The following is a 27,312-nucleotide window of genomic DNA, read 5'->3' as shown; positions in this document are numbered from 1 at the left end:
GGTTTCAAGCACAATGTTGACAGTGAATTTAACAGATAAAAAAACTGAGTTCTTATGAAGAAGAAAAGGTGCATTGATGTTATTGTGGCTGACATTTGACTCAGTGACTGTATTTCACTGCAACTGCATTAGCACATATATTCACCATTCTGCAAACATGAGAGACCTCAAGCATAACGATTGTCAGCTGCTTCCTCCATTAGCTCAACCATTATAATTTAGTCACATGATCCTCTTCTGAGGGATCATGACCTTGACAGAAGAAATTGGTTTGAAAGAAGACCACTTGCTTAGTAATTTGGGGCAAAGTCCATCAATCCCCTGCAGCAATTTTTACAGCAACAAGTGACCAAACTGTAAATTTTACAATAGCCCTATGAAGGCTGATGAAATTTTATACAGCTTTTCAAGAGCAAAATGTGCGTAAAAATTTGATTTAAAGCATTAAAATCAAAACCAGTTTTCAGCAAGGTCACCTGCCGACAAGGTCTGAAATGATATAAATTCAACTGTTGCCAAATCAATTTTCAGGTAAAATGTTGCTGTCATGGTTTAAGCCAGTCAGACAAGTCAGCCATGCAGATTCTACTCCCCCCACCCCCGAGGGATGGGGAGGAGAATCGAAAGAATGTAACTCCCATGTGTTGAGATAAGAACAGTCCAGTAACTAAGATATAACACAAATCACTACTGCTACCACCAATAATAATAATGATAAGAGAAATAACAAGGGAAGAGAATACGATACCACCTGCCGAACAAGCCCAACAGAGCAGCGAGTGCCCTTCCAGGTAACTCCCAGTTACATCCCCCGGCATGACGTGCTGTGGTATGGAATACTTCTTTGGCTAGTTTGGGTCAGGTGTCCTGTCCCTGCTTCCTCCCGGCTTCCCCTCCTCCCTGGCAGAGCATGAGACTCACAAAGTCCTTGGTCAGGGTAAACATTCTGACCAGCAACTGAAAACATCGGTTTTATCAGTACTGTCTCCAGGCCGAAAGTCAAAAACACAGCGCTGCACCAGCTACTAAGAAGGAGAAAAAGTGACTGCTGCTGCTGAACCCAGGACAGTTGCCCAGGATTGTACCTATAGCATTTATTTTTATACATAATTACTTTATTTCAGATTGACAGAAGAAAACACCTAACAGAGTCAAACTAAGTCTACCTGGCATGCAAATTTATCAATCTAGAAAAAATTTTCCAAACCAGATGTCAATTGGCTTTTTACTCACAAAATCAATAGATGTTAAAATAAACTATATCACATATAATGACAAAATGAATAAAATGTTTTACAGAAATAAGTAAATCATAGGTTTAGGTGAAATGCAACCATTTCAAACCCACTTATAAATGTGGCATTATATTAAACAAAGACAAAATTTCATATCTATCACATCTGTATTTTACATAAAATCAGTGACTAATTTAGATTGGAAAGGACCTGGAGTCAACTGATACAACCTCCAGCTTAAAGTGAGGCCAACTATATCACACTGTACATGTCCTGGAGCTAAAGTGTTCTGAGTACGTCCAAGGATGGAGGTATCACAGTATCTCTGGGCTACCTGCTCCAACGACTGATTGCCTCACAGCCACTGGAATTTCTCATTATAACTTGTGCTCACGAGCCTCTTGCGTGACTGTACACCTCTGAGTATCTCTTTGTATCCCACCATTAAGTAGATGGGGACAGCAATAAGATCCCCCACCCTAGTCTTCTCTTCTAAAGTCTGCAGAAACCCCATTCTATCACCACCTTCTCATACATCCTGGACTTAGTATATTTAAAACAAAATAATCACCTAAGCACAGAAATTTAAACAAGAAAAGAACCACAGAATCAGCTAGGCAGGAAAAGACCTTTAAGATCATCAAGTCCAACCTCTGCCTCAAGGACTGCCAAGACCACCACTAAATCATGTTACTAAGGGCCACATCTATATAGTTTTTTTTAACACTTCCAGGGATGGTGATTCTACCACTTCCCTGGACAGCCTGTTCCAATGCCTGATCACTCTTCTCTGTGAAGGGATTTTTTTCCTAGTATCTAGTCTAAACCTCCCCTGGTGCAGCTTGAAGGCATTTCCTCTTGTCCTGTCACTTGTCACTTGGAAGAAGAGACCAGCTACCTTTTTGCTTCATCCTCCTTCAAGGTAGTTGAAGAGAGCAATAAGGTCCCAGACAAAACCCAGATAAAATTAGTATCAAAGAGAGGGCACCCATATGGCCCATCCTTAGCAAATGTCCTGGATGACAACACTTTGAAAGCCAGAAACATAAGTGTAAACAGTGTGCAACTGGAACACTCAAAATTGTCTTGGAGAATCTATTGTCAAAAAACTGATAACACTTCAAAAGACAACCCTGAAAAGGATTGAATGGTAACTGAGGCATTACAAAGAGACTTTTGAAACAAAGGAAGAATAAGCTTGAAAAGAAGGACAAACATTCAAGCTTCATTTATATTGGAGGAGAGGAACCTCCTAATGGCAACAGATCAATTGCCAAAGCCTGACCAGACAATGGAGAAATCAATCCACTGGCATGACAACCTCCTCCACGCCGTGGGAGTAGCCTCCCTAGCAGGTGACAGGGACAGCTGCCTACTAACCAGCACAGTGGTGGTTCAGGATATGGTGGTTTGAAGAAATCCATGGCTCAGGTGAGCTATGTGACCTGGGGTGAGAGAACACGTACTTTACCACTGGCCTGCAGATTAACAGATTGTAGGGAGTGGCCCTCGTATAAAGCTGGAACATCCATATCTCCAGGAAGGAGTCTATGCAATTAGGGGAACTCACAGCCCTAGAAGAGCGAGTATTGCTTGTAACCCACACTGCCTTAGTTCTGCCATGTATGCCAATAACTGTTGTGGGAAGAGAGGGTTAGAACTTCTTATGATTAGTTATGAAAAGTTTCTAGATATTTGTAAATGTTTCTTAAATTTTTTAATGGTCTGACCCTCCAGTTTATCTGTTCTACTCCCAATATCAGTCCTAAGCATACAGTTCCCTGATTGCTGATCACATAAATAAATTAATAAATTGCTTTTTGTGGTATAAACTACATGATCCAAGCAGTTTTTCCCTGCAAGAGTCAACAATATGAGTCTTCAAGTATATCCATCTTTACATTCATTTCTAATGCTCCTTAGCAGTTGTGCATATATAACACAGAACAAACAAGCTTTTCTGTACAGAAAAATAAGAAAACATTGCCTTGGAGAAGATTCATTATTGAGCTGCACACATTTAACTCAAAACATATATCTTTAAAGACGACTTAGGCTGAGGAATACAATCCTAAAGATGCATTCAGTACCTTTATGAACTCTCCAAATTCCTTCACCTCTGAACAAATTCAAAGTGGGCTTCTGCATCAGTTAAGTCTTTAACAATCTTATGCTAGCCTGTTTTCTAGTTGAAGATGTCCCTGCTCACTGCAGGGGGGATGGACGAGATGACCTTTGAAGGTCCCTTCCAACCCAAACTATTTATGATTCTGATTTCACAGGATGACATCATAAGCAGAATAATCAGAAATGCCACACAGGAATGTTAATTAAACAGGAAAAAAGGGGAAAATATAATGAAAATCACTAGACAACAGCTACATATCTTTGCTTTGCACTGCTGATTAACAGCTCATAGACACAAATGAAGAAACAAGCAAGGTTAAAAGCACTTACATTTTAACAAGTTAGTTCCAAGCTGGTTTTTCAGCTGCAAGTTTTCAGGTTTGTTCAGCGCTGCTGAGTAAGGCAAAAAAACTTTTACCTCTAGGTAAACTAAACACAAGGTCAATCTCAGACAGAGATACAGGTCTTGCCTTAGCAAGTGCACCTTAACAAAACAAAAATACCTTGTCTTTGCTGTTTTGCCAGCACTGCCTACACACAGTTACCATGGTTAAAAAAACCCAAACTCATGTCACTCCTGCTACTATTTTTCTCTCTTAATTCTGAAAACAAAGCCTCAGTCTGGCCAGATTGCTTCAGGTCACCTGAATCAAAATGTCCTTCCCCTGAAGAGCTACCTCATTATACACATAATATCTTGAGAAAATAACGCAAAAAAAAAAAAAAAAAAAAAAAAAAAACAAAAAAACAAAAAAAACCACCAACACAATTATGTAGAAAATGATACATGATCCTTAACATCACCTTTTCTCAATTAGCACCTCCAGAAATGGAAACTTGGTGAGGCCAGCAAGGCAAACAGCTGCAAAATCCCCACCTCCCAGATCTCACAAGGTTTTATTACTCATAGTCTCCTGTCTCAGAAGTGTCTGGCAGAAACAGAGAGAGTTCAAAATTATTCCAAAATTCTATGCAAAAACATACTATGACATATATACAGGAACCAATCCTCGACTAAAGAAAAGACAGTAGGTGACCGTGTTATTTCAGAAGTAATCAATATTCTCTGCACTTTGTGCTGTATGGTGCATCTTATAAACAAAACTAAAGAAGCAGAAGAATAAGCAGCCCAGGTTTACTATTGGCTTTGTATCTTCTGGTTCAAGTACAATGCTCAACCCCACCTCACATGCCATAGAGACAGTGTCTTTGATACATACAATTTTTTTCTCTAGACTCAGAGTCAAAGCCATACTCTGTTAACAAGGAGCTCTCTAATAATTTCTCAGATGCAAAAAATTTTAAGTGCATGAGATTTGAATAACAGTCCAACTACCTTCTGAATTCTCTCTTAGTACTTCTAACATTATAGTCCTACAAACTCAACTGTTTCAAAACCCTTTCAGAAAAGCTTATACCTGTCATAGGAGAAGATCTGGTTCAAGACCATCTTAAAAACCTAAACGTACACAAGTCCATGGGACCTGATGAAATCCATCCGCGGGTCCTGAAGGAGCTGGCAAATGAAGTTGCTAAGCCACTGGCCATCATATTTGAAAAATCATGGCAGTCAGGTGAAGTTCCTGACGACTGGAAAAAGGGAAATATAACCCCCATTATCAAGAAGGGGAAAATGGATGACCCGGGGAATTACAGACCAGTCAGTCTCACCTCTGAGCCTGGCAAAATCTTGGAGCAGATTCTCCTGGAAGGCATGCTAAGGCACATGAAAAACAAGGAGGTGGTTGGTGAGAGCCAGCATGGCTTCACTAAGGGGAAATCCTGCCTGACCAATTTGGTGGCCTTCCATGATGGGGCTACGGAACTGATGGACAGGGGCAGAGCAGTTGATATCCTCTACCTGGATTTGTGCAAAGCATTCAACACTGTCCCACACGACATCCTTGTCTCTAAATTGGAGAAACATCAATTTGATGGGTGGACCACTCGGTGGATAAAGAACTGGCTGGCCACACGCAAAGAGTTGTGGTCAATGGCTCGATGTCCGGCTGGAGACCGGTAACGAGTGGTGTCCCTCAGGGATCAGTGTTGGGACCAGTCTTGTTCAACATCTTTGTCGGTGACATGGACAGTGGGATTGAGTGCGCCCTAAGCAAGTTTTCCGATGACACCAAGCTGTGTGGTTCGGTTGATAACGCTGGAGGGAAGGGATGCCATCCAGAGGGACCTTGACACACTTGTGAGGTGGGCTGATGCCAACCTTATGAAGTTTAACCATGCCAGGTGCAAGGTCCTACACCGGGGTTGGAGCAATCCCAGGCACAGCTACAGGTTGGGCAGAAAAGAGATTCAGAGCAGCCCTGCAGAGGACTTGGGGGTGTTGGGCGATGAAAAAATGAACATGAGCCAGCTTCAGTGTGCGCTCGCAGCCCAGAAAGCCAAACATATCCTGGGCTGCATCAAGACTAGCATGACCAGCAGGTCGAAGGAGGTGATCCTGTCCCTCTGCTCTGCTCTCGTGAGACCTCACTTGGAGTATTGTGTGCAGTTCTGGTGTCCTCAACATAAAAAGGACATGGAAGTGTTGGAACAAGTCCAGAGGAGGGCCACGAGGATGATCAGGGGACTGGAGCATCTCCCGTATGAAGACAGGCTGAGAAAGTTGGGGCTGTTCAGCCTGGAGAAGAGAAGGCTGCGTGGAGACCTCAGAGCAGCCTTCCAGTATCTGAAGGGGGCCTACAAGGATGCTGGGAAGGGACTATTCATCAGGGACTGTAGGGACAGAACAAGGGGTAATGGGTTCAAACTTAAACAGGGGAAGTTTAGATTGGATATAAGGAAGAAATTCTTCACTGAGAGGGTGGTGAGACACTGGAATGGGTTGGCCAGGGAGGTTGTGAACACTCCATCCTTCAAGGCCAGGTTGGATGAGGCCTTGTGTGGCATGGTTTAGTGTGGGGTGTCCCTGCCCATGGCAGGGGGGTTGGAACTAGATGATCTTGAGGTCCTTTCCAACCCTAACTATTCTGTGATTCTATATACCTATTTCTAAAAATGGCTATACCTGTATATACCTATTTCTAACATTAAGACTGAAGGACATGGGGACAAAAATCATTTAAAGCAAAAATATGGAGGCATTTCCAAGTTTCACATTAGATTGGTTAAACTAAAGACACAAAAAGCCATTGTAAGCTATTAATAGTTTACACATTTGGATTTCTAAATAATTACTGGAGTAAGTAATTAGTTGAGAGAAATCATGAAGTAGTTAATATTGCACAAAAAGTGCAATATTTAATTTCACAACATATAACTGCTTTGCAAATCTGGAAGAAGCACATAACCTCTAGGTGTGTAAACTATTAAAATATATATGCAGTATTTTATGTTTTACAGTTGGGGTATAACTTGCACACCAAAAAATCTTAACTTCTCCTTCAACTCTTTCCAACTAGTGCAACAGGCTCCCTGCAAACTTAGTCTGAATTTAACCAAACAGCCTCAGTGCCAGCACTAGCTAAAAAAAACCCAACTAAACAAAACCCATTCCTTCAAGCACAAATATAGCTGTACAATGAACATACTTAAGGCTTTGGAATTCCGGGATTTGTGTGAGGTAGAAGTTGATGAAAGTCATGATTTAATTATTTTGTGCTTGACTTCATTCCAAATATAAGATTCTCATTTCCTGAGGAACATAATTAAGTTGTGGAATTCTTGTACCACAGCAGAATGACTTTTATAAACAAAATTAAATAAATTATTAGAAGTACATATATAGTACTGCAAAGATTCACAAGCATTTTTAAAACTATGTTAAAAATAGCTGCATGCCAAATATTAAACAAGAATCAAATGCAGTAGTAATTTCAATTTTCAGCCCTGGAAGTTAGAGACAAATTGCTCTTGTGAGTTGCGGAAGATACAGTATCCTGAAAAAAAAAAAACAAAAAAAAAAAAACCAAAAAAAAAACCCACAAAAAAAATACCACTGAAAAGCAGAAACAAAGCCCCTAAGATTTACTGTACAAGCAGCTCTTAATGATCATTATACATTGAAAGCAGTCCTGCAGACTAAGACTTCTATTACTGTTATGAACAAACTCTTCAAAATTAAATTTCTTAAAAATCTGAGATTATCTGTAGCTATTCTGAAACCATTTTTTTGCAATTCCTTAGAAATTCCCTGTTTAATCTCCCATTAGACAGAAAAAGTCACAAAGAATCTGTGGTATGCCACAGAAATGTACTATTTACATCTCACAAAGTGATCAAGCCAGTAGTTTCTAGGGTGCCCTATGGGCTGTGGATTATTTTCTTCTTTTTTTTTTTTTTTTTTTTTCTTTTTTCATTTCTGATGAAAAAATGGTCATGGCTTTGTTTTCATCAAATTAAAATATAGTTTTGAAATTTTGGGGCATACAAAAAGTAAAACAAACTACATTCTAGCAAAATAAGATTCAGATTTTTGTGCCAGTGAACTCTGACTCTGAAATTCCAACTGAGTCAGACTTTCATTTGGCTAAGTAAACAGACAACATGATAACAATATGACTATTCCAAAAACATGGGGAATATTACACAAAGGATCACTGTGAGAGGAAAGCTGGAGCCACTCATTCATCAGAATTTTAAGTATTTTCAGAGTACAACTGAACAAGCTACAATACACCCACAAAATTTAATTTTAGGAGGTCATTAAGGTTGCTTGTACTACTACTGACAGACTTTGCTAACTATTCAAGAAACTAAATACACTGAAGACATTAAATGCATAATATAGACAATAAAATGCAATACACCCAAAGGAAACACCAATGGAAATCAAGTTGCCTAATTCTTGGCATTTTGCAACTATATCTGCAAACACTAAGTCCCCAAGACAGGCAGATAACCAAACACTCCCTTAGTTACACTAACAGGCTTCCCCCTCTATAATAGTCATACTCACTACATCCATATTTTAGTTGCCTTAAGCTATCCAGTAATCTCATCATACAAGCAACATACATAACTCTGAGGGCACATAAATTTTACATCCTGTGTCCACTTTCTATAGACTCCTAAATTTCCTTCCATCTAGTAAAACATCACACGATACACTTTAGAAACAGGCTTTTTTCTTACTTTTTTCTGTTTTACAGTTATGAACAACTTTGGAAGATCTGACAGGGCCTTAAGGCAACGCTGGTATTGCAATGCTATAGACTTCCAGAAAAAAAAAAAAAAATAAAATTCCAAACTAAATCCAATAGCACATTAAAAAACACTCCATTATTTTCAAATGTTTGTCCATGAACACACAAGCATAATTTCAGTTTCTCCATATTCCATATGGGATATTTTATATAGCTCCTTGCTTACCTTAAATCCACAAATGCCCTACAACTGAAGCTCAGAACTCAGATGCCACAGGGAGAAGCTAAGAACAAACACACAAGCAGCCCAACAATATGCACAGTGGAACTAATGGTGGTCTTTGAACTGTATCCAGAAAAGACCCTTCCAGAGCTCTTGCAGGAGATTACAGTATTAAAAGAGACAATCTGTGGATCAGAGAAGGAAGTAAAACACTTCACTCTAAAAAGTCCAGGATCAAAAAAAATACATATAGAATTAAAAGAGCAGTCACCACACATTTTCTCACAGACTACAAATTTAGTGATCTCTGGTTTGCCGCCTTCTTGAAAAACTTTCTATTCAAAGCATCCATCCAAAAGCTATATTTAGGTTTCTTTGATAAGAAATGTTACTTTTAGACATGTAACAGCTCTATAGTAAATCATGGTTTAAAGCAAATGGTCAAATATTAAGTTTGTGTAGCATGCTTAACATTGCGGGGTTTGTAGTTGCTTATTAATAATAGTTCTATTATTAACAATAAAGTCACTTATTAATAAAAATAGCTGTTCAGTCCTTTAATAACAGTCTCTTAATTCAAAGCATACCATATTCAGTACATTTTTGGTAGCTGTAATTATCACAAACCAAAGGTTGGACTTCCGACACCATGTGATTTCCTTTCTATGGTTCTCCCATTCTTTTTAGCAAAAATAGTTTAGATAAAATATGTACAGTCACTGTTTCAACCCTTCTAAAGGCCCATCCTTTGACATGATTTAAAAAGTCAGTAACTACTATAGGCTTTAATACTATGACCTTTACTGTTTCTTGCTGAACAGAAGATCCATCAATCCATAAAACATTCATGTGCTTGTTAAAACGGCACACACACATGCAGTAAAAGCTAACAGAGGATTTCCTAATCTTTTCTTAGTTTTCCTAAACACAATTTATATCTTAAACATTTCAAAAAGAAGAAAAGAATCCTGGAAATATGTTCCTTCAGCTGACATGGATTCACCTCTCCTGGCTGAACTGAAAACAATGCTGTTTTCAGAATAAACCAGCAGCACCTTACTGTCATGCAATGAAGCCTAAGCACTGTTTGCATACTTATTAAAAATGTAAATCCTTCTACAAAAAGGGTGGCCAGTGCTATTCAGATATGTGATCAAACTTTGGGCTTACACTCCCTCTAGAAGATGAGAAATTCCAGAGGGAAAAACCTAAGGCAAGGCTGAAACTCAAGAAGTACTTAATCATGAAGCAGAGTTCATCAAGTGCAGTGCAACTGCATGAACTACAGAAGGCCAAACTGCAGTCTATGTAAAAGCATGCTCTGATGAGTGCATCCTTTAGGAAGAGAAAAGAGAACAGCTAGAATTGTCCATTGCTGTCAGTGCCAACAACTAATGCAGCTGTGTGAGAACCTGGTCAAAAGTCAAGTTCATTTTTGTTAAGAGGTTTTTTTCTAAATACGGCAACAAGTGTCAGCTTGACTTTGATTGCCTTTTTTCCTCATTGTCTTTTTGGGCCCCCTTTTCTTCAGCCAGCTGGCCGGATAGCAGTCACTTCCAGGGTTACTGAACCACCCCAGTTTGTCCTCCATCACCTACTTCCTAACGTAAGTATTATGTTTTGGGTGCTTATAAAACCCACTGCATTTACTGCTTTATTGCAAATCACATGGCCTATATATTGGTCTTTTTGAGACCGAAGTATTTTGTATCTTTTACTACTAGTGAATTTTCACACTCTTTATAAACCAAGTTAACAGAAAACAATTGCGTTTCTCAACCTAACAACTTTAAATGATCCAGCAGTCACACAACAGAAATATTTAAACAACTGTAGAAGTGGTAGACTACACAATCCCCCCAGCAACACTGAGTTTTTCAAAGTCATTACTTGCAGCATGCAATATATCCTTCTCTTCACCATGCAGGAATCAGGGCAGTTTGCAATAGAAGCCTAGGTAAATGATAATACTTACTGATGGTAAAATTTACCCAAACAACAAAGTTGTATCTCATACAGAACGGTACAATATGGATAATCTCAAACTACTTGATACTAACACCAAGACTTTTATCCTCCCACAGATATGAAATAGAATATAACCATCCATCAGGAATGGCTCCAAACAAGTTCTTTGAAAATCTTTGCTTTCAGATGCAAGTGGCAAACTACTGCAAAACATGCCATTGGTCTTAGAAGGAGTTGCCTTAAATCAGTAAGATGCAAGAAAGAGGCTCTGTATCTCGGCAGTCAGATATTTCTACAATGCTTATAGATGACATTTACCCTGTCAAATCCATAACAATGTTTTATGTCTTAACTAGAGCTGGTAAGACTCACATATCTTACAATAGTACTTGGCAAAGTTCTATCAGTTCATTTATTAGGGAATGTCTAAATCCAGAGGAATCAACCCAGTGCCTCGCATACTATCCAGTCACAGTATGCAACAAAAAAGTTACTTAATAAATCCAGAGATGACAAAGGAGTTAATCTCTCTCCATTACTGAATGATAACTCAACACTCAGTCAACAAAGAGAAAGTAAACAGTGAAATGGAGCAGGAGAGTGTTATATTTTAAGCTAGAGAAGGAGCAGGTGACAAGTATTCTACGAATTCAGAAACAGCTTTCTAAGAATACTGCTTCACATAAAGCCGGTATAAAACAAACTGTCCAGGCTTCTGAGATAAAAATCATGTTGTAGGAGGTCTCTACTTCTTCCATTGTGTTTATTAACAAAACTAACCATGACCATAAATGTACCAGGTAAGTTTTGTTAAAATAAAACAGGAACATAATAAGCAGCAATGCTTTCTGAAATTTACTACTACTACTTCCAAGCACTTCCTGTAGTGTGGAGACAAGCTTTTCTCACACAAAGAATATCTCCCATTTTCAGAAATGTTTGCAATGAAATAAATGTAATATGAAACGATCACTGCTATTTTCTCTCCAGAGAAAACTGATTTCCAGAGTTGCCCCTGAAGAATCCACCTATAAAACCAAGAAAACCATAACCCTTCTCTCCTCCCCCCCATATCCAACTACATTTTGCAGATTTTATTTCCCCTGAAATATGCGGCTCTTCATAAATCAGGTGTATAACAGGTTAATACCTTTGGATAACTGACTTCATCGGCTGGCCTTACGGCGAACAACTGAACTGGGATTGCAAGGACGACATGCATACCTGGACAGAAAACTTATTTCCTGCAGTTTTCATCAGAAAACAGGTTTTATATTAACCGCACTTCTGGAAGCAGCTGGAAAATAGGAACTAGGAATAGAAGTAATACTAAAACAGACTTCTTACCTACTCATGTTTACACATTTACTAGTGTTTATGTTAAAGCAGTTTTGCAATAGTTTCTCCTATGCTCTTACCTAAAAATCACCCAACCTTTCCCCCCTCATTATTACTTTCTACTTGTTTCTACTAAGTAATTTTACAGCACCAACAGAGGACTACAACAAAAAAAAAAAAAAAAAACCTCAAAATACTTAGTTGTCTTGCTAAAAAGTATACACTTTAATCAGTAGTAGTGTTTATTCATTGTTATGGAGAGAAAGTTGTTAGGACTCTGCACACATTGAAATCCAAAAGTGAAAGTACCCTGACTTTCAGAGGTGATAATCACCCAGAGGGCATATCAAATTCCAGCAGAGTTCAGGGTGTTAACCATTTCTTGAATACTAGGCCTCCAGCACAGAAAATTTTGGGTTGTGCTGTTGGGTACAATCCTGATACAGAAAACTTGCCTTGAAGGCAGTGTCAAACATCCCCCACAGATTATTTCTCAGGTTGGCCAAATATGGTACACTGAGGGGCTCACAGATTCCCTGCTCCCCTTGCCTGGCCAGTAAGAGCTGCTGCTCCATAACAAACCTTTCCAAGCAGCAAGGTGGAGCGAGCAGTAATTCCAAATGGACAGAGACACATGCTATAGATAATATGGCTCACCACAAACAGGTTTTATATTAACAGCACTTCTAGAAACAGCTGGAAAATATGGATGAATAGAAGGGAACAGTACCACATTGAACAACAGCACAGACAGGTCCTGTTCCTAAGTATCAGTGTTCAGGGATAAAAAAAAAAACCTTCACTAGCTACTTCCCAGAACTTCAGTCCCTCTACTGTCTATCAGATCTCACCCTGCTTGCTGGCTAGTAGGCAAATGTATTAACCAGTTGCCTGCTTAAATGCAACTGGCCCTTTATATCCCTTCCTTCTCTCATTTTGCCCCATACCTTCCTTTGCTTTGATCCTTTTCCTTTCCACCTCTGGTCCTGTACAATCCCCAAATTCTTTTTTCTGTTCCCAATTACAAAACATTCTATGTGCCTTTATTCTACATCTCCCCTTCCCCATTTTGCCTGGCATTCCAGAGAGTTTCTTCCAGTGAATCACCTTGGCAGGTTTTGCAACAGAGATAATAGCTCAACTGGTTACCTTTGCTGTTTTTAGGAGCAGCTGATTCAAACAGATTAAGCTGGCTCAGTGCTCCACCTTGTCTGCCTATCTGAACAGCCATTAGCAGATACCCTTACACAAAAAAATCTCAAAAAGCAACAAGCTTTTGAGACAGCTTAGTTATTATTTCAGCAACATGTTAGCATTTTTATTGTATTATATCATTCTATTTTTTTTATTTAAAAGCATTTAAGCATGATTAAATAAATACATTTGCAATATACTGTAGACATTAAAAATCAAAAATCAGAGGTGAGAAGAAAAACTTAATGACAGCTTAATGCAGCTGCAAATTACACTGAGCTGTTAAAACAGCTGGTGGTGAGGAACAATGCTACACTTTCCTACTATGATACAACCCCCATCTTTCCCCCACTCCTAGTTCCAACCTTTCTTCCATCTTTACCTATTCATTCCAGCACTTGTTCTTATATTTTGCTGACACATTTTCATGAGTGCTGGGGTACTGGTTTATCCCCCTTTATCACACTTGCTCTTATCATACATACTCCTACCAGATAAACATTATTGTTATGTCTATTGTACAAGACAGGGATTGGAGACAGAGCAACTGACTGATTGAAATTACCTTTTCAAAGATACCACAGATTATTTGCTTCAAGTGCAGGGGGACTTCTACTATTACCCCTGTCTGACAAATAATGCATGCCAGCACAGCCAGACTAATGGGGGGGGGGGGAGGAAAAATCGAGATTTGTCTCTTCCCCAGATGTATGTTCTAAGATGACATCTTATTTTCCTAAGGGAAATGTATCAGGCAGAGAGGCTGTAAAAGGATTCAGAGGAACAAAAAAGGTCACAGTAATAGTGTAGACCATAAACTAGTGCCAATATAGACAATTTTGCTATGGGAGACAATATACAAAGTTACGGAATAAACATCATCCTTGCTTAGCTTTCACTATTAGTTACAACAGAAAATTTTCACTCTATATTTAGATAAGGCCACAAGTTCTAAGGTAATTATATTTTATTTGCTATTTCTTTCAGAATCAAAAAGTCATTTGCATTGCTTTATAGATAAGCAAAGGCTAAGCATTCATTTAATTAGTCACAATGCTTTTCTCTCTGCTTTTCTAATGTGCTCTTAAATAGCAACTATATTCAATAATAAAAAAGGCTCAGTTCTACTGTGAATTTAGATATAACAGAAAAAAAAAAAAATCACATGTCAAAAAGAAGGGTTTGTTTTAGCTTTGGCTATCAACAACATCCAGAAACTGTTTCTATACTGTGGTTCATCTATTCATTATGGCCAGCCACAGGACACTCATTTGCTATGCTATTTGAAGGTTTTGTTGTCCTTTTTAACATATGCCTTTATTTGCTTTTTCCTCTTTCCACAGTGGCCACATCTTCGTTCACCTTCATTCCAGACAATTCCACAAGGAAACCACAAGCAGTAAGAGACCTTAACATAACCTTTAAGAACCCACCTTCTTTCCTGCCTTCCTTTTCCTCAAAACCTTGCAAATTCAGCATCTCAACTAGCAAGGCACAGAAGTAGCTCAACAAGCCATGGGGGGGGAAAAAAAAAAAAAAAAAAAAAAAAAAAAACGGAAAAGAATAAAAGAAGCAAGAAAAGGATTTTAAGCTTGTTTCCAGTTCTCAAATAAAAAGTTTATCGCAAGTATTTCCCAACGTATAGTAAAAATACACTCTACTTCTAAATTAACACACTCCTCTGTGTACAGTCAAATGAGCTCACTTTCACTATAAATACCTCTAGTAAAATCAATTAACTAAACCTTCAGATGAACATCTACTCTTCTCAATATACTTCAATTATTATACCAACCGTTAGATGTCAGTTTTGAAATCAAGCGCATTTATCTAAGCTTTGTCACCTCAAAAATAAAGGTATTAAAAACAAACAAAAAAAACCCACCACAGTTGACTACTAAATTCATAGAACATTAATGACAAATTCCATGGTAACGACAAGACGGATGGGCTTTTTAAACTACTTCAAAACTTATTATAAGTGAGGAGGTGCCAGGGAGATTTTAATACACTTAAAGAAAGTCACTCAAATAGTACAATGACTTACCATCCTGTTTAGCCATAAGAAGATCCTCTAGGATATCACTCCAGACAAACATCCTAACAAATATTCTGAGTTTTGTCCCAAGCAATAAAACAAACTAAAGTTAATGTTCCAAACCACATTTGAACAGTGTAAGTTTTCTAATCATTGGTTGCTTTTACACACGTGATAGAATTTGAGTGGACAAGACTGCATGACAGGAACAACCCTAAATGCTTAACATTTAATCACACTAACAAAAATGCTTATGAGCTGTGAAAATAAAATATTCAGAATTACAAAAGAAAAAAACATTGCTCATTTCTTACATAACAATAGTGTCTCATGGTGTAAGATACAACTGCTTCTGATGTCTACAAATTCACATATGTAAAAGATCACTGACATAATTCAAAAGCTAGTCACAACTCACAGCCCTGGACAGCAAGTTTAAGTTCCTATTAACACAGAAGAGTTGGACTAACCTGTTTCGTTTGCTTATCTTCACTTTGAAAACATAATGTATTTACCTCTATTTAAAAATCATCCTTGATTAAATTAATTTGGTTCCATTATGCCTCCCAAATTCCTCCTGCTTCTGTCACAAAAGCCATGTGCCTTCCTCAGTTTTCTTTGCTCCTTCAAGCTTGCCTACTGCTATACCAACAAAGAAAATTGCTGCTAAAAGTATCCTCTTTTACTATCAGGCATAATAAAAGTAAACAGATCATGTGAGTTCTGAAATTAAAAGTTCTCTCAACTCTCAAGTCCAGCTAAGATACATATGTAATCTTCAAACTCTCAATATACATAAAAGGTAGCTGTATTTACAGATTCTTAGGTAATCTGGAATTTAAAGAAACAGTAATATTCTAGCAGTTACAATCACTAGTATTCCAGATAAAATTCACATAACATCATCATTTATGCACAAATTACATTCAGTTATTGTAGGATAACAGCCTACAAAGACAGTCACTGCAGCAAAAGATGTTCCAGATGTTTTAAAGCTGACACTACCGGGGACTTGAAGCATTTTTTTTTTAGGAAGGTTCAAACACCACTGCAGAGACATTCTCAGAACCAATCTTTCACAGGAACTCTCTTTTTGTGAGAGAGACTTCTTTCATCAGTTGTGAAAAATAGGAGTTTTGTGTGACGTTGCTCATCTGTGGACCATAATGAGCTCATATTACCACCTCTCACCTTTAAATTGATAGATGTCTTTCATTTCTTCCAGAAATCATATGCTTGCTTACTACCTTTCTCATGTACCTGCTTTCCAACGAGCTTATCTCGTTAGAGGTTCACCTGCAATTCTGCAAGCAGCAAGCCTTGCAAAATTTGCAACCATAATCACCCTTGTATAGTAAGAAGGAAAAACTGCAGTTTTAGATGAGTACAGAGAAGCAGCCACACCCAGTGGGTTTAAAGCAAACATGAGAAGGAATAAAAGTGTATACAGATAAAGTGCTCAAAATTTTTCAGTCCCCTAAAGAAGAGCACAAATTTTCTGAACCAAGTTTACATTTCAAGTAGCAGTCTGCAGAGCTCCTATCAAGTCAACTTTTCTTTAAAAACTGGAAATTGACATCTTTACTATTTGCTCCTTTCATAAGAACTTCATTCTTCTGCAACCCTTTAATTCTACTTGAATAAACTTAGTCTTTCTGTACCCAGGATTCATCTACTGCTTTTACATCCATCTCTGAGCACCATTTGAAATGGACAAGACAAGAAAAGGAAAAGTCCTGTTATTAAACAAACATTTTAATTCTAGAATCTCTGCAGTAGGCAGTCTAGCTCTCCTTTGGAAAACAGCTTAACACTGAGAGTTTGTTTTCTGGCTATTGCTTGTATTTTTAGTAGTCGCAAAGGAAAGAGGATGTTCTTTCAGGAAATCCTCAGGTTTCATGTCAAGGATCCATAAACAGTTTGAGTGGAATAGAAGTTTCAAGCTTTTATAATTAATATTTTGCATTTTAGAAACTGCTGTTGCAGAGAAACTGTCCAAAGTGGGGGGGAAAAAAAAAAAAAAAAAAAAAAGTGCAAGATCTCTTCTGCCTTTAATTCCAACAAATCCAAAACACTTGCAAAAAGTTCCTCCAACATGAAAGGTTCAGCAACACAAGTTTATAGGGAAAGGTTTTCCACACCTTTGTTTCAGTAAGAATTTATAACAAATAACTGAGCGAACATTTACACATCCTCAAATGTTACATACCTGATACGATTCTTTAATGTTTTCCCTACCTTAATCTACACTGAAGGCTTTTATTTCAATTGCATAGCCCACATATATCTTGCTTTTACAAAGCTACAGGCACATCATGGTTACTGCACTGCTCCCCATTCCTACAGCGCCAAAACATCAGGACTGTCTAAAGAGACTTTACATGTATGTAGCCACCATAGTTATGGATACACATGTATCAGCACTGTATCACTCTGATTCTCTGTAACCTTTGTTATACTTTGTTAAATTATACTTAAAAAGACAGATACTGAAAGTTACATAACTAAGGGACAGTCCTGGAAAGGCAGAATTTTTCTCTTATGTATTCTGTCACAAATATACAATCTAGCTTTAAAACACTGTAGTGATGGTGAAAAGGATGCCACATACTCAAGTGACATTGTTTTTCTTCTGCTTTATAACACAACAGTGAATTCATGCTCATGTTTCCTGCTTACTGAAAACAGTGCTGTACTGCTGAAGACTCAACATCACTTTGTATTTAATACAACATTTCACTTCAAAGTGAATGGGTAACACAAGTTAGCTAAATCAAAGTCTCTTCACACTGAGTAATTTTCCATGTCAACACGCTCACCTATGCCTGAACTTGTATTTTACAAGTGTTGGGTGTCCATGCAAGACATTGATTTCATTCAATTCCTTCAGAAGACTTATTTTTTAAGTAAATGCTGATACAGAAAATCCATCAGATATTTTTTATCTATAATAAATATTCTCCAATTTCCATACTAAGAGGCCTTAAGAAAGCATTGATGTTGAAATATCACAATCAGTATACCATAATGAAGAGGTATTAAGCAAAAGCATCCATCAGATTGGACAACCTGAGAGAAGAGAAGCTACTGCAGCTCCATGCCCGCAGGTCCAGCCAGTAGTCAGGTGGAAAATGCATTCCCAGTAGGCAGAAGCACATATATGCATATATACACAACTGGCTACACAGGTAACGATGACATACACAGAGCGTTCACACAAACACAGGCAGCACTAACAGCTTCATCTCGCTCCCAGTCTGACTCAACAGGACAGAAGTCTGCTAGTGGGAATATACAGAGATTTATATACACACACACATAAAAATGTGACCATGCAGAAATTACTGTAAAAATAACATACTTCAATAAGTATGTATTCTGAGTTAACAACCAAGTCAGAATTAAACATATATGTAACTTATTTGAATAATTCTGCATAAATCACAAACTGTTCTTAAAAGTGATCCTGAAAAGCTCCCATGACTACATTAGAAAGACATCTACTGTTCAAATTATGGACATAAAAATGTTCCTTTTTTTCTCACAGCTAAAAGAAAATGGAAATCCAAATTTTAAGTCTATATGCCTGAAGTGTGTTTATGTGCATACGTAATTCTCCCACATGTCTATGGGCAAGTGCTTGAACACCCCTGCAAACGAGAATACAATGCACAAGACTCAGGCAGTTCTTTATTCAAGTGCATCCTTGTTTAAGAAACTGCTTTAGACAAAACTCTGTAAGCAGTAATTTCAATAGCCAGTATAATTTGAAATATTTTGCCTGCATATAATTATGAAACTAAAAACAAATGTGTTTCTATGTGGATAGTTACCCCAGGGAGTAGTTTGTTAAGGAAATATATTCTTATGCCTTAACTGTGGCTTTATCTGGCAAATAAGTACCCTACTTACTCTACAAAGGCTTAGAAAGCCTATGCTTGAATAACATATACCTACATATATATATATACACACACACATACAAATCAAGAGTAAAAAGTAACAGGGATCTATAAATTAAATTTCCATCAAAGTCTTACAAGCACATATGAAGCACATTTAGTGGTCTCACCAAAACAAGGAATCTGACAAGCTTCAGAAATTTTGGCTCAACTAGCCCTGGCAAAGTAAGCTTTCACTAGAATAAAAATCCAAGCACAAACAGGCCAGTTCATTTATTCTGAAATAAGCATTCTGGGAAATATGATTACATAACAACACTTGTCATTTGCTAGAAGTATGTAATATTGTAAATCATTGGTCAGAGAAATATTGGGGCTGTGGTATCCCACATAAGGTTATTCGTATTTGTTTTGTTAACTTGAACTAGTTCATCTTTGATTTTCATACTCATCTCATTCACTTGAGGGAAGATATCAGGTAGGCAATTACAGATCACTCCATATAGAAAACGTACATAAAAACAGCAAAAGATTTTTCCAGAGAGTCCTAAATTACTAGCTTCTGTCACAAGTAAGAAGGTATTTATTTGTGCAGTGCAATCTCCTTCAGTTAGGAGCTGAAAGTTACTGTTTGGTATTAAAAATCATTTTTCAGGTTTCAGTTCCAAGTAACATAGGCCACTGAAAACAAAATAAACGAAAATAAGATAATCATATGGGTTTTTTTGTAGGCTTTTCTTTATTAAATAACTATTCCAAGTTACAGATCCACTGTCTTGCACAACTAAAAAAGAGAAGTTCTTAGAGAACCCTCTTTTCAAAAGGTTACACCTCACAATTTGTTTTCCTGCATTAAGAGGTGGGCTCAATTTTCTTTTCCCTTTATTCTTTCTCAGTGTCAGAGGAAGGCCAGTAGGTACTTGCAGTAAGACTTGTGTCTTCTTCTAAATAACTAGTTTTATTATTGTTAAACAGAGATTAGAGCAAAAAAGGGGAGATAAAAAAAAGGAAGATACATTTCCAAACATATCCTAAGATTTAGCCTTGCCATTGCATCTTACTCCTCACATATAGTACAGATGTATTGATTGTGCCATTCCAAGTTAACTACTAAACCGATTGTGCAAAACAACAGATACATGCTACATAACTTACAAATTTTTCTCCAAATTAGTGAACTGTTGTAAAAATGCCTAAAGGTGTATCTGTACTTCAGTGTTTACACAGTAGTTTTATGAGAGTCCAAGAGCAAAGGCTTCTTTTGTTTTTTAAGAAAAAAAGCTGTCTAAAAACTACCTACTACTACAGCGGAAATCCAGTGGAAAGTCCCAAAAACCATTTCAGATGGTGCAGTCAAATGATACTGTATAAACATTTCCTCCAGTTAATTTACTGCCAGGTATACTGACTGACAAACATTTTAAATGAGAATCAAGGAACACAGAGCAATCAATCCCCCAAGGAAAATACTGATATGTTACCAAACTATATAAATGCAATGAAAGATAAAAACTAAATTAGTATCCTTGCTGTACTTCCTTTTCCATGCAAACTTACAGCTTACTACGTTTATAAGGACAACTGAATTTGAATTCAAATGAAACATTATTTAGAAACTTGCTAGCGAGAAAGCGTATCTGCTGCCTGTTCCATTCATCAACTTCTCAATTTATAACATGAAGGTTCTCACTTCTCAGATTGAAATCTACTGCTCAAAGTTTATAGCCTTCCATGGATATTATGGCAATAAATAACAATAAACTAAATAAATAGAAATACTTTTAGATGTTGCATTAATATTTTATGAGGTAGAAAAATATCAGTAACCACATTAAAGAGTAGAAAATTCTATTAATGGAAGAGAGTTTTGAGAGTATTACATTCTAAGACACCACTCGATTAAATGTTACTGCTCTTCAAGTGAATGGTATCATACAACAACAGAAACAAAATTCCACATAAGAATAGTGATGCTGAATAGCCTTCAAGTATTTCATTACTAAACCATTTTACACTAATATATAGCTGGCTCATAAAAGTAGTCTGGTATCATCTTGCCACAGATAAATTCTCCTGCAGATTTTAATCTGATTAAATTCAGAGAACAGGTTTTAACTGTCTTGCTTTTAACAGCTACAGTTTCTGGTGATTTGCTAGAGAAACTGAAGAGAAGAAACCTAAGAAAAACAAGTTCTTGTCTTCTATCATCCTCTGTTCCTCCAGTTGGGTGGGGGAGGAAAGGAAAACTTTCACATGTTAAAACCATATTTAAGGAAGTTACACAGTAGCAACAATGCATACAATGAAAATATATATTGCAGTCAATATAAATATCAGAAGACAATTTTCTAACAATCAGATACTGGAATATAAGAACAAATTCCCCTCATATTATTTACATTACTGCTGATACAGCACTACAGTTTCCCCAAGACAGTCTGAAAGTAAGAATTAAAAAGGAGGCATAACAGGGTAGATGACATACTAGCTAGGGTGCAAGAATAATTTTTTCAACAGCTCCAACTGCTAAGCCACATTGTATAGACACTTACACTACTACAATCACAGCGACACAGACATACTGAAACTCCTTTTGAACTAAGCTCAGGTGCAGACAGCAGGCTAAATACAGCAGGGTTACAGGAGACCTTGCCAAGAAAATAGGTTGAATAAACCTGGGCAGAGGTTTATGCAGATAAAAGAATACACTAAGCTAACTTATCCTGCTATAATGTAGCCCTATAAAGTATCATTTGTTTCTGAAATTCAGAACAGGGAAAATCCCAGACTCATCAGTCAGAAGGGATTTTGCCAGTAACTTCAGTTATACCTACCTTTCACTCTACCTACATTTGTGCATCAACTGGCAAATTAAATAAAAAAAAAAAAAACAAACAAACAAAAAAAAAAACACCAAGCAAAAATTCTCTCCCAAAAAATCCTCCCACCCCAAAAAAAACCCCAATAAAAACCAAACAAACCAAAACCCACACCACAACTTCCTTTGCTTCACTTGTACATGCAACTTTTTCTTTACCTATTAAACTGTCTTTATTTCAACCCACAAGTTTTCACACTTTTCCAGTTCTCTTCTCCATCTCACAGGGAAGGAGCGAAAGAGCAAGCAGCTGCGTGAGGCTTAGCTGCCTACTGGGGTTAACCCAGAACAAATAAGTAAAACTTGCCATCATACCACTTAAATAGTTCAGTAATTTTAAAACGCAGGCATTCCACAGTTGCAATCAGAATTTAAAGGGTGAGGTGGAGGGAGGAATAAAACAGTATCTCAACCTAAACAAATTTGTCTCCTACTATTCTTACTAAGCATTTCAGTCTCAAGCGCTACAAGTTCCTCATTAACATCTTTCAAATGGAGAACCCCCAATGTACCCAGAATAGTTTAAAATGATAACCAAGACCACCATATTCTCTTCAAAAGTGTAAAAGTGCTTTCAAAATGCATTAACCTAAGTCCTTTCTTCAGTATTCCCTGCATAGACTAGCAATGACAGTCTGCATTTGGTAATAGATGCAAAGCATATCAGAATTTATGTCAATACACAACTGGAGCAAACCCCTACAAGTAGGTTTACAGGTAAACACATCAGCAGACAAAAGGTGTCTGAACAGTCTATTTTGCATAGATGCAAAGCAAGGTTGTAAACAAAATCTAATCACCTAGGTATTCTTTTACCAAGAAAATGTTGGGAATTCACAACACGAGAAATATCTGGGAGTTCAAGATAATTGGGAATGCCTCAGCTAAAAGAAATATGCCTCAGCTGGCAAGAACAGACTGAACAAGTTTATACTTGACACAGCTTTGCACAGGCAGTTGGACTAGATGACCTCCAAGGGTCCTTTCAATCCTGAGTTACCCTATGCTCCCATAAAATTTAGATACAAAGTTAGAATAAGGCTTTATTATATTAACTACATATACTAACTGACACTTGCCTTTTTAATTTACAAATACTCAGTTTAAAGAAGCTAGATTTTGGAGCTGTTATATGATCTTAGCCATAAGTTTCCAAAGGGAAGAGTTACCGCTAAAATCAAATGACATCTGAACCAAAATTATCACATATGAAAGAAATCTGCAGATAAGAGATCCAGAAGAAGGGAACAACACAGCTTTGCCAGACAAGAAACGCAGTTGAAAAGGTATGTTGTAGGAAGATCACAAAATTATCTAAAGTGGAACCTACACTGCAGTCATTTAGAATATTTAAAACGGTATACATAAAAATCCAAACCACCTATTTTTATTGCCTTAGATATGATCACCGTATCACCATCGATTTCACCTGGAAATCAATACCACCAATTCACCTTAAATAGTAAGGCTGTTTAGCATGCAGTTCCTTTTATGCCACTGACACTTCTCAAGCTGGTCTTTACGTACTGGCTAGCCGTAGCACCAGTACATAAAAAAATCTGATGTCATCTGCATTCCACCAAGGGTGGAGGCAGACAAACACTTTTTCAGAATGAGTTCCCAAGAAATCCACATTTCATAAAACCAAAACATCCTGTTTCTATAAACAGAATTGTCAAGCAATCTATTCTTGAACGGCTACTCAGAGAAGAATTCTTCATTAAAAAGCAACTTTTCCTGTATTTGATTTAAAACCTTTTGCAATATTAGAAATAACCTTCGTTTTTATGTCCGTAATTCATATAGCAAAATACCAAAGGAGGCAAAAGTGTAAAATTGCTGCAAGGAAAAGAAGACTACTTTGATATCTTTAAAAAACCCCACCATCATGAGCTAAAACTTGTACACTACTGAAACAAAACATATTCTACAATATCCTATGAATATACTGCCTACTTGAAGAGCCTTTTTGATATGTTCATACCAGAACATCAGTCATTTTGATTTGGCTGCAGAGTGTTAACCTGACATCTACTCAGAGAAACTGACCCATATCCTCAAGAAAGTCATCTGGTATGGGAATTTTTAGATGCATTTCTTCACAACTCAACACCAGTCAAGATTTTTGAGACTCTCCATTCAAGAACACAAAGCCATTGCTGATAAAATCTGCCAGTGATTGATGTTAATGGTGCTATAAGTAACAGCAAGTTCAAGTTGTTAATAACTGAAAGACAATAAAAAGGTTAAAGCACCAAAAAAAAAAACCCCACCAAACAAAAAAAAAAAAAAAAAAACAAAAACAAAAACAAAAAAAAAAAAAAAAAAACCACAAAAAAAAACCAAACAAAAAAAAAAAAAAAAAAAACAAAAACAAAACAAAACAAAACCAAAAAAAACCCATCAACCTATGAGGATTCATGAAATGACAAGATTTGGGATCTGAAGTCATATTTCACAGTAGAACACCAAAGGTTTGCCTGTTCAGGAATGATTCACAAGCCCTTGCAACCTTGACTATGGCAATGTAAGATAGTAGCAGCCTCAACTCTGCTCACCACTCCTCTGTTGGTGGTTACCTTCCCAAGAACAGGGACAGCAGAATCACGTGACAGCTCCTCCACCCCACAATTCAGTGCTTGTCCTGTTAGTTTAAATCCACCTTCATCTCCATTTCGTCTTGTCACCCTACTTAGATGAGCAGTAGCTTTCAGCAGGAAGCTAAATGGACAACTGCAGTAGCATCTTAGAGTAATAGGAATTATCCCTCATTAACCAAAGCTCTTACCTCATTAATGACAAAGGTAAAAATTAATTTATAAACAACTGCAAAACTGTATCCACTGATACAGGGGATTTGCTGAAAAAGATCAAATGATCAGAAGTTGAAGCTAAAATACAAAACAGTGTGTGTTATTTATTTCTTTCCAAAAGAAATGTATAATTAATCATACTATTATCACTGGCATACTTTAAAAATCAAGACAGTACATATGAGCCATAAATTTCTGATCTAGATACAAAGACTCAGTCAGCGAAATTTATGGCCAGTATTAAGAAGAGGGTCAAACTGTATCAACATAAAAGTCTCTTAGTGTTAAGACTAATCAACTACTCCATGCTTCAGTAAGTATAGTCTACTAGCCCAAGAATGAAAACAGCAGCATGAAATAAGGTGAGATATCTCTGGTAAAGAACAACAGAAGTGACTAGATATTCTTGAGATACTAGACAAATTCCTCTAAAAGAAAGCAGATTCCATTAATAAGGCAAAATACCTTAACAAGCTTATTGCTCTACTATTTTCTTTGTAACACTGGTTCCCAGGGAATAAATTACACTGTTCCACAGGAAAGACATGCAGTGGTTATTTTCATGTAACCTTAATTTAACAAGTTGATCATAATTATTACCAATAAAATCTTTCTCCATATGTCCCCACTTCCACACATCTTGACTCAAGCTCTACCTATCTCATGCATCAAAGGATTTAGAAACATATTGAATAGAACCGTATTATGCATACAGCAAGTGAATTTTTTTTCCTCTATAATACATTTAATATTTAACACACAGCAACATAACATAAATGCACTAAGACTGAGCACAAAACACCTGTGGGTTTTTCCAAGCTGAATCAGTTAAAAGCAGAAGAATACCTTCCAACTGCAAATATTTTTATTTCTCTATGATGAGAACACTGAAAAAATAAGATGGTTTAGTTAGAGACAAGGAAAGAAAATTTTTTGAAACAGTCTAAATGCTTCAAATACTTTTAACTGAGAAGGTGATTTATCTTCAGTAAGTAACATATGAAAAATAATTTTTTAATAGCTAACATTCTGTAAAACTATTTGGCTAGAGGGTGTAAGGAAGAAATGTAAACAGCTGAGACTACTTAAGCCATGAAAACAGGAAACAAAAGATTCTGTTTTAGAGGGACGGCTGTATTTAGGACAACTGGCAAAGTTTCTGGCTAACTCAGGTAAGCAAAACTCAACATTCCTGCAGATGGAGCACAGGTATGTTACAGCAGCTGACCTGGAATGATTCTTTTACGTAAATGTTTTTTATTAATGTCTTTTAGAAACAGTAATTTTGGAAGTAAACAGCTCTCAAACATTAGCAGTGATTCACTGGTCTGGCCATCTCAAATTTGTGTGATCACAAGGTTGATCGGAACTCATTTTATTTTAGCATATTTACAGACTACTGTATTAACAAAACCTTACACTGCAAATTTGGAACACAAGAACCCAAGACTGATTTCTCAGGAGATTTTAGAATGAATGTTTTATAGACATTTGAGCTATGCCTACAGCAACACTGATTTCCCATATAGAATTTGTCCATGCTGACTTCACCCACAAAAAATTAATATAATTGTCACTTTACATGAATTCTAGTCAGAAAAGCATGATTTTCCCGCAACACAATTCATTATTCTCATTGTTCCAACTAAAAAAATTGGGAAACAGCTAACAGATTTGGGAGTGATGTAGAGGGAAGAAATATGCAGCCTTTTCATAAGTCTCCTTTTCAGCCCTTATACTGGTGTAAGATTTTTCAGCTTTAAAGAATTAGCCTCTCAATATTCTCCTGACTGTTCCAAACTCCCGGTTATGTAATCATCCAAATTATCTAGAAATCATTCAGAAACCTACATTTATTATAAGCACAAATTCACATAACTGGTGTACGTGTTTGCTGGGGGAAGAGTTTGGTTTGGTTGGGTTTTGTTTCTTTTTCCCCACTTTTAAAGGCAAATCCTATTATACTGGATAGAAACATAAGGGAACTTCACAGACTCATTCTGTTCCCCATCTGTATAGTCTCAACTGCAATGCTTGTGCTTCACTAATTTCCATAGTAATACAAGGATTTATTACTTCATTTTAGAACCTTTCCCTGCAGATGCTAAACCTTATACTCATTCTTACTTCCCTTTAACGAGTACCTGTAGAAAAGCCTGGAGGTTTTTTTCAGGCTACCATTGCTTCATAGATAAACATGGCTTAAATTTTTCTGATAAACTGGATGTTGGAGAGATCACATGGCCACATCTCCCACAGCTTAACATTTAAGTGCATAACTAAAATGCTTCAGTGAGACTACCAATTACTGCAGTTATGTTACTACCGCATAGAACTGTTCAACACCAAACTGAGCTGTAAGATTCCAGAAGCCATTTTTAGCCCTGGGCGCTAGGCCAAAAATAACCTTTTCAGTTCTCTAGGAAGCCAAATGTACAAAGATACGAAAACTGACAGAAGGCACACAGCACTTCCTGCCAAAATGCTGGTGTTT

General features: G+C 37.1%; 1 protein-coding gene across 4 annotated transcripts in view; it reads right to left on the bottom strand.

Moving 5' to 3' along the window:
• LRCH1 (leucine rich repeats and calponin homology domain containing 1) overlaps positions 1 to 27,312 on the bottom strand; it is a 123,634-nt gene that overhangs the window by 83,809 nt on the left and 12,513 nt on the right. The window contains exons 1-2 of one of the 4 annotated variants that reach the window (XM_080612865.1): positions 15,741 to 15,868; positions 15,235 to 15,299 (exon numbers count right to left, since the gene is read on the bottom strand). The exons of the other annotated variants lie outside the window; for them this stretch is intronic. Of the exons in view, the coding sequence (XP_080468991.1) occupies positions 15,235 to 15,286 (52 nt within the window). The 5' untranslated portion in view covers positions 15,287 to 15,299; positions 15,741 to 15,868. Of the gene's footprint in view, positions 1 to 15,234; positions 15,300 to 15,740; positions 15,869 to 27,312 lie in introns of those variants that run through there. 4 annotated transcript variants of the gene reach the window in all.

The sequence above is a fragment of the Psittacula echo genome (assembly GCF_963264785.1).
Source record: "Psittacula echo genome assembly, chromosome: 3".
Taxonomy (NCBI): Eukaryota; Metazoa; Chordata; class Aves; order Psittaciformes; family Psittacidae; genus Psittacula; species Psittacula echo.
This window is presented reverse-complemented; position numbering and strand designations above follow the sequence as displayed.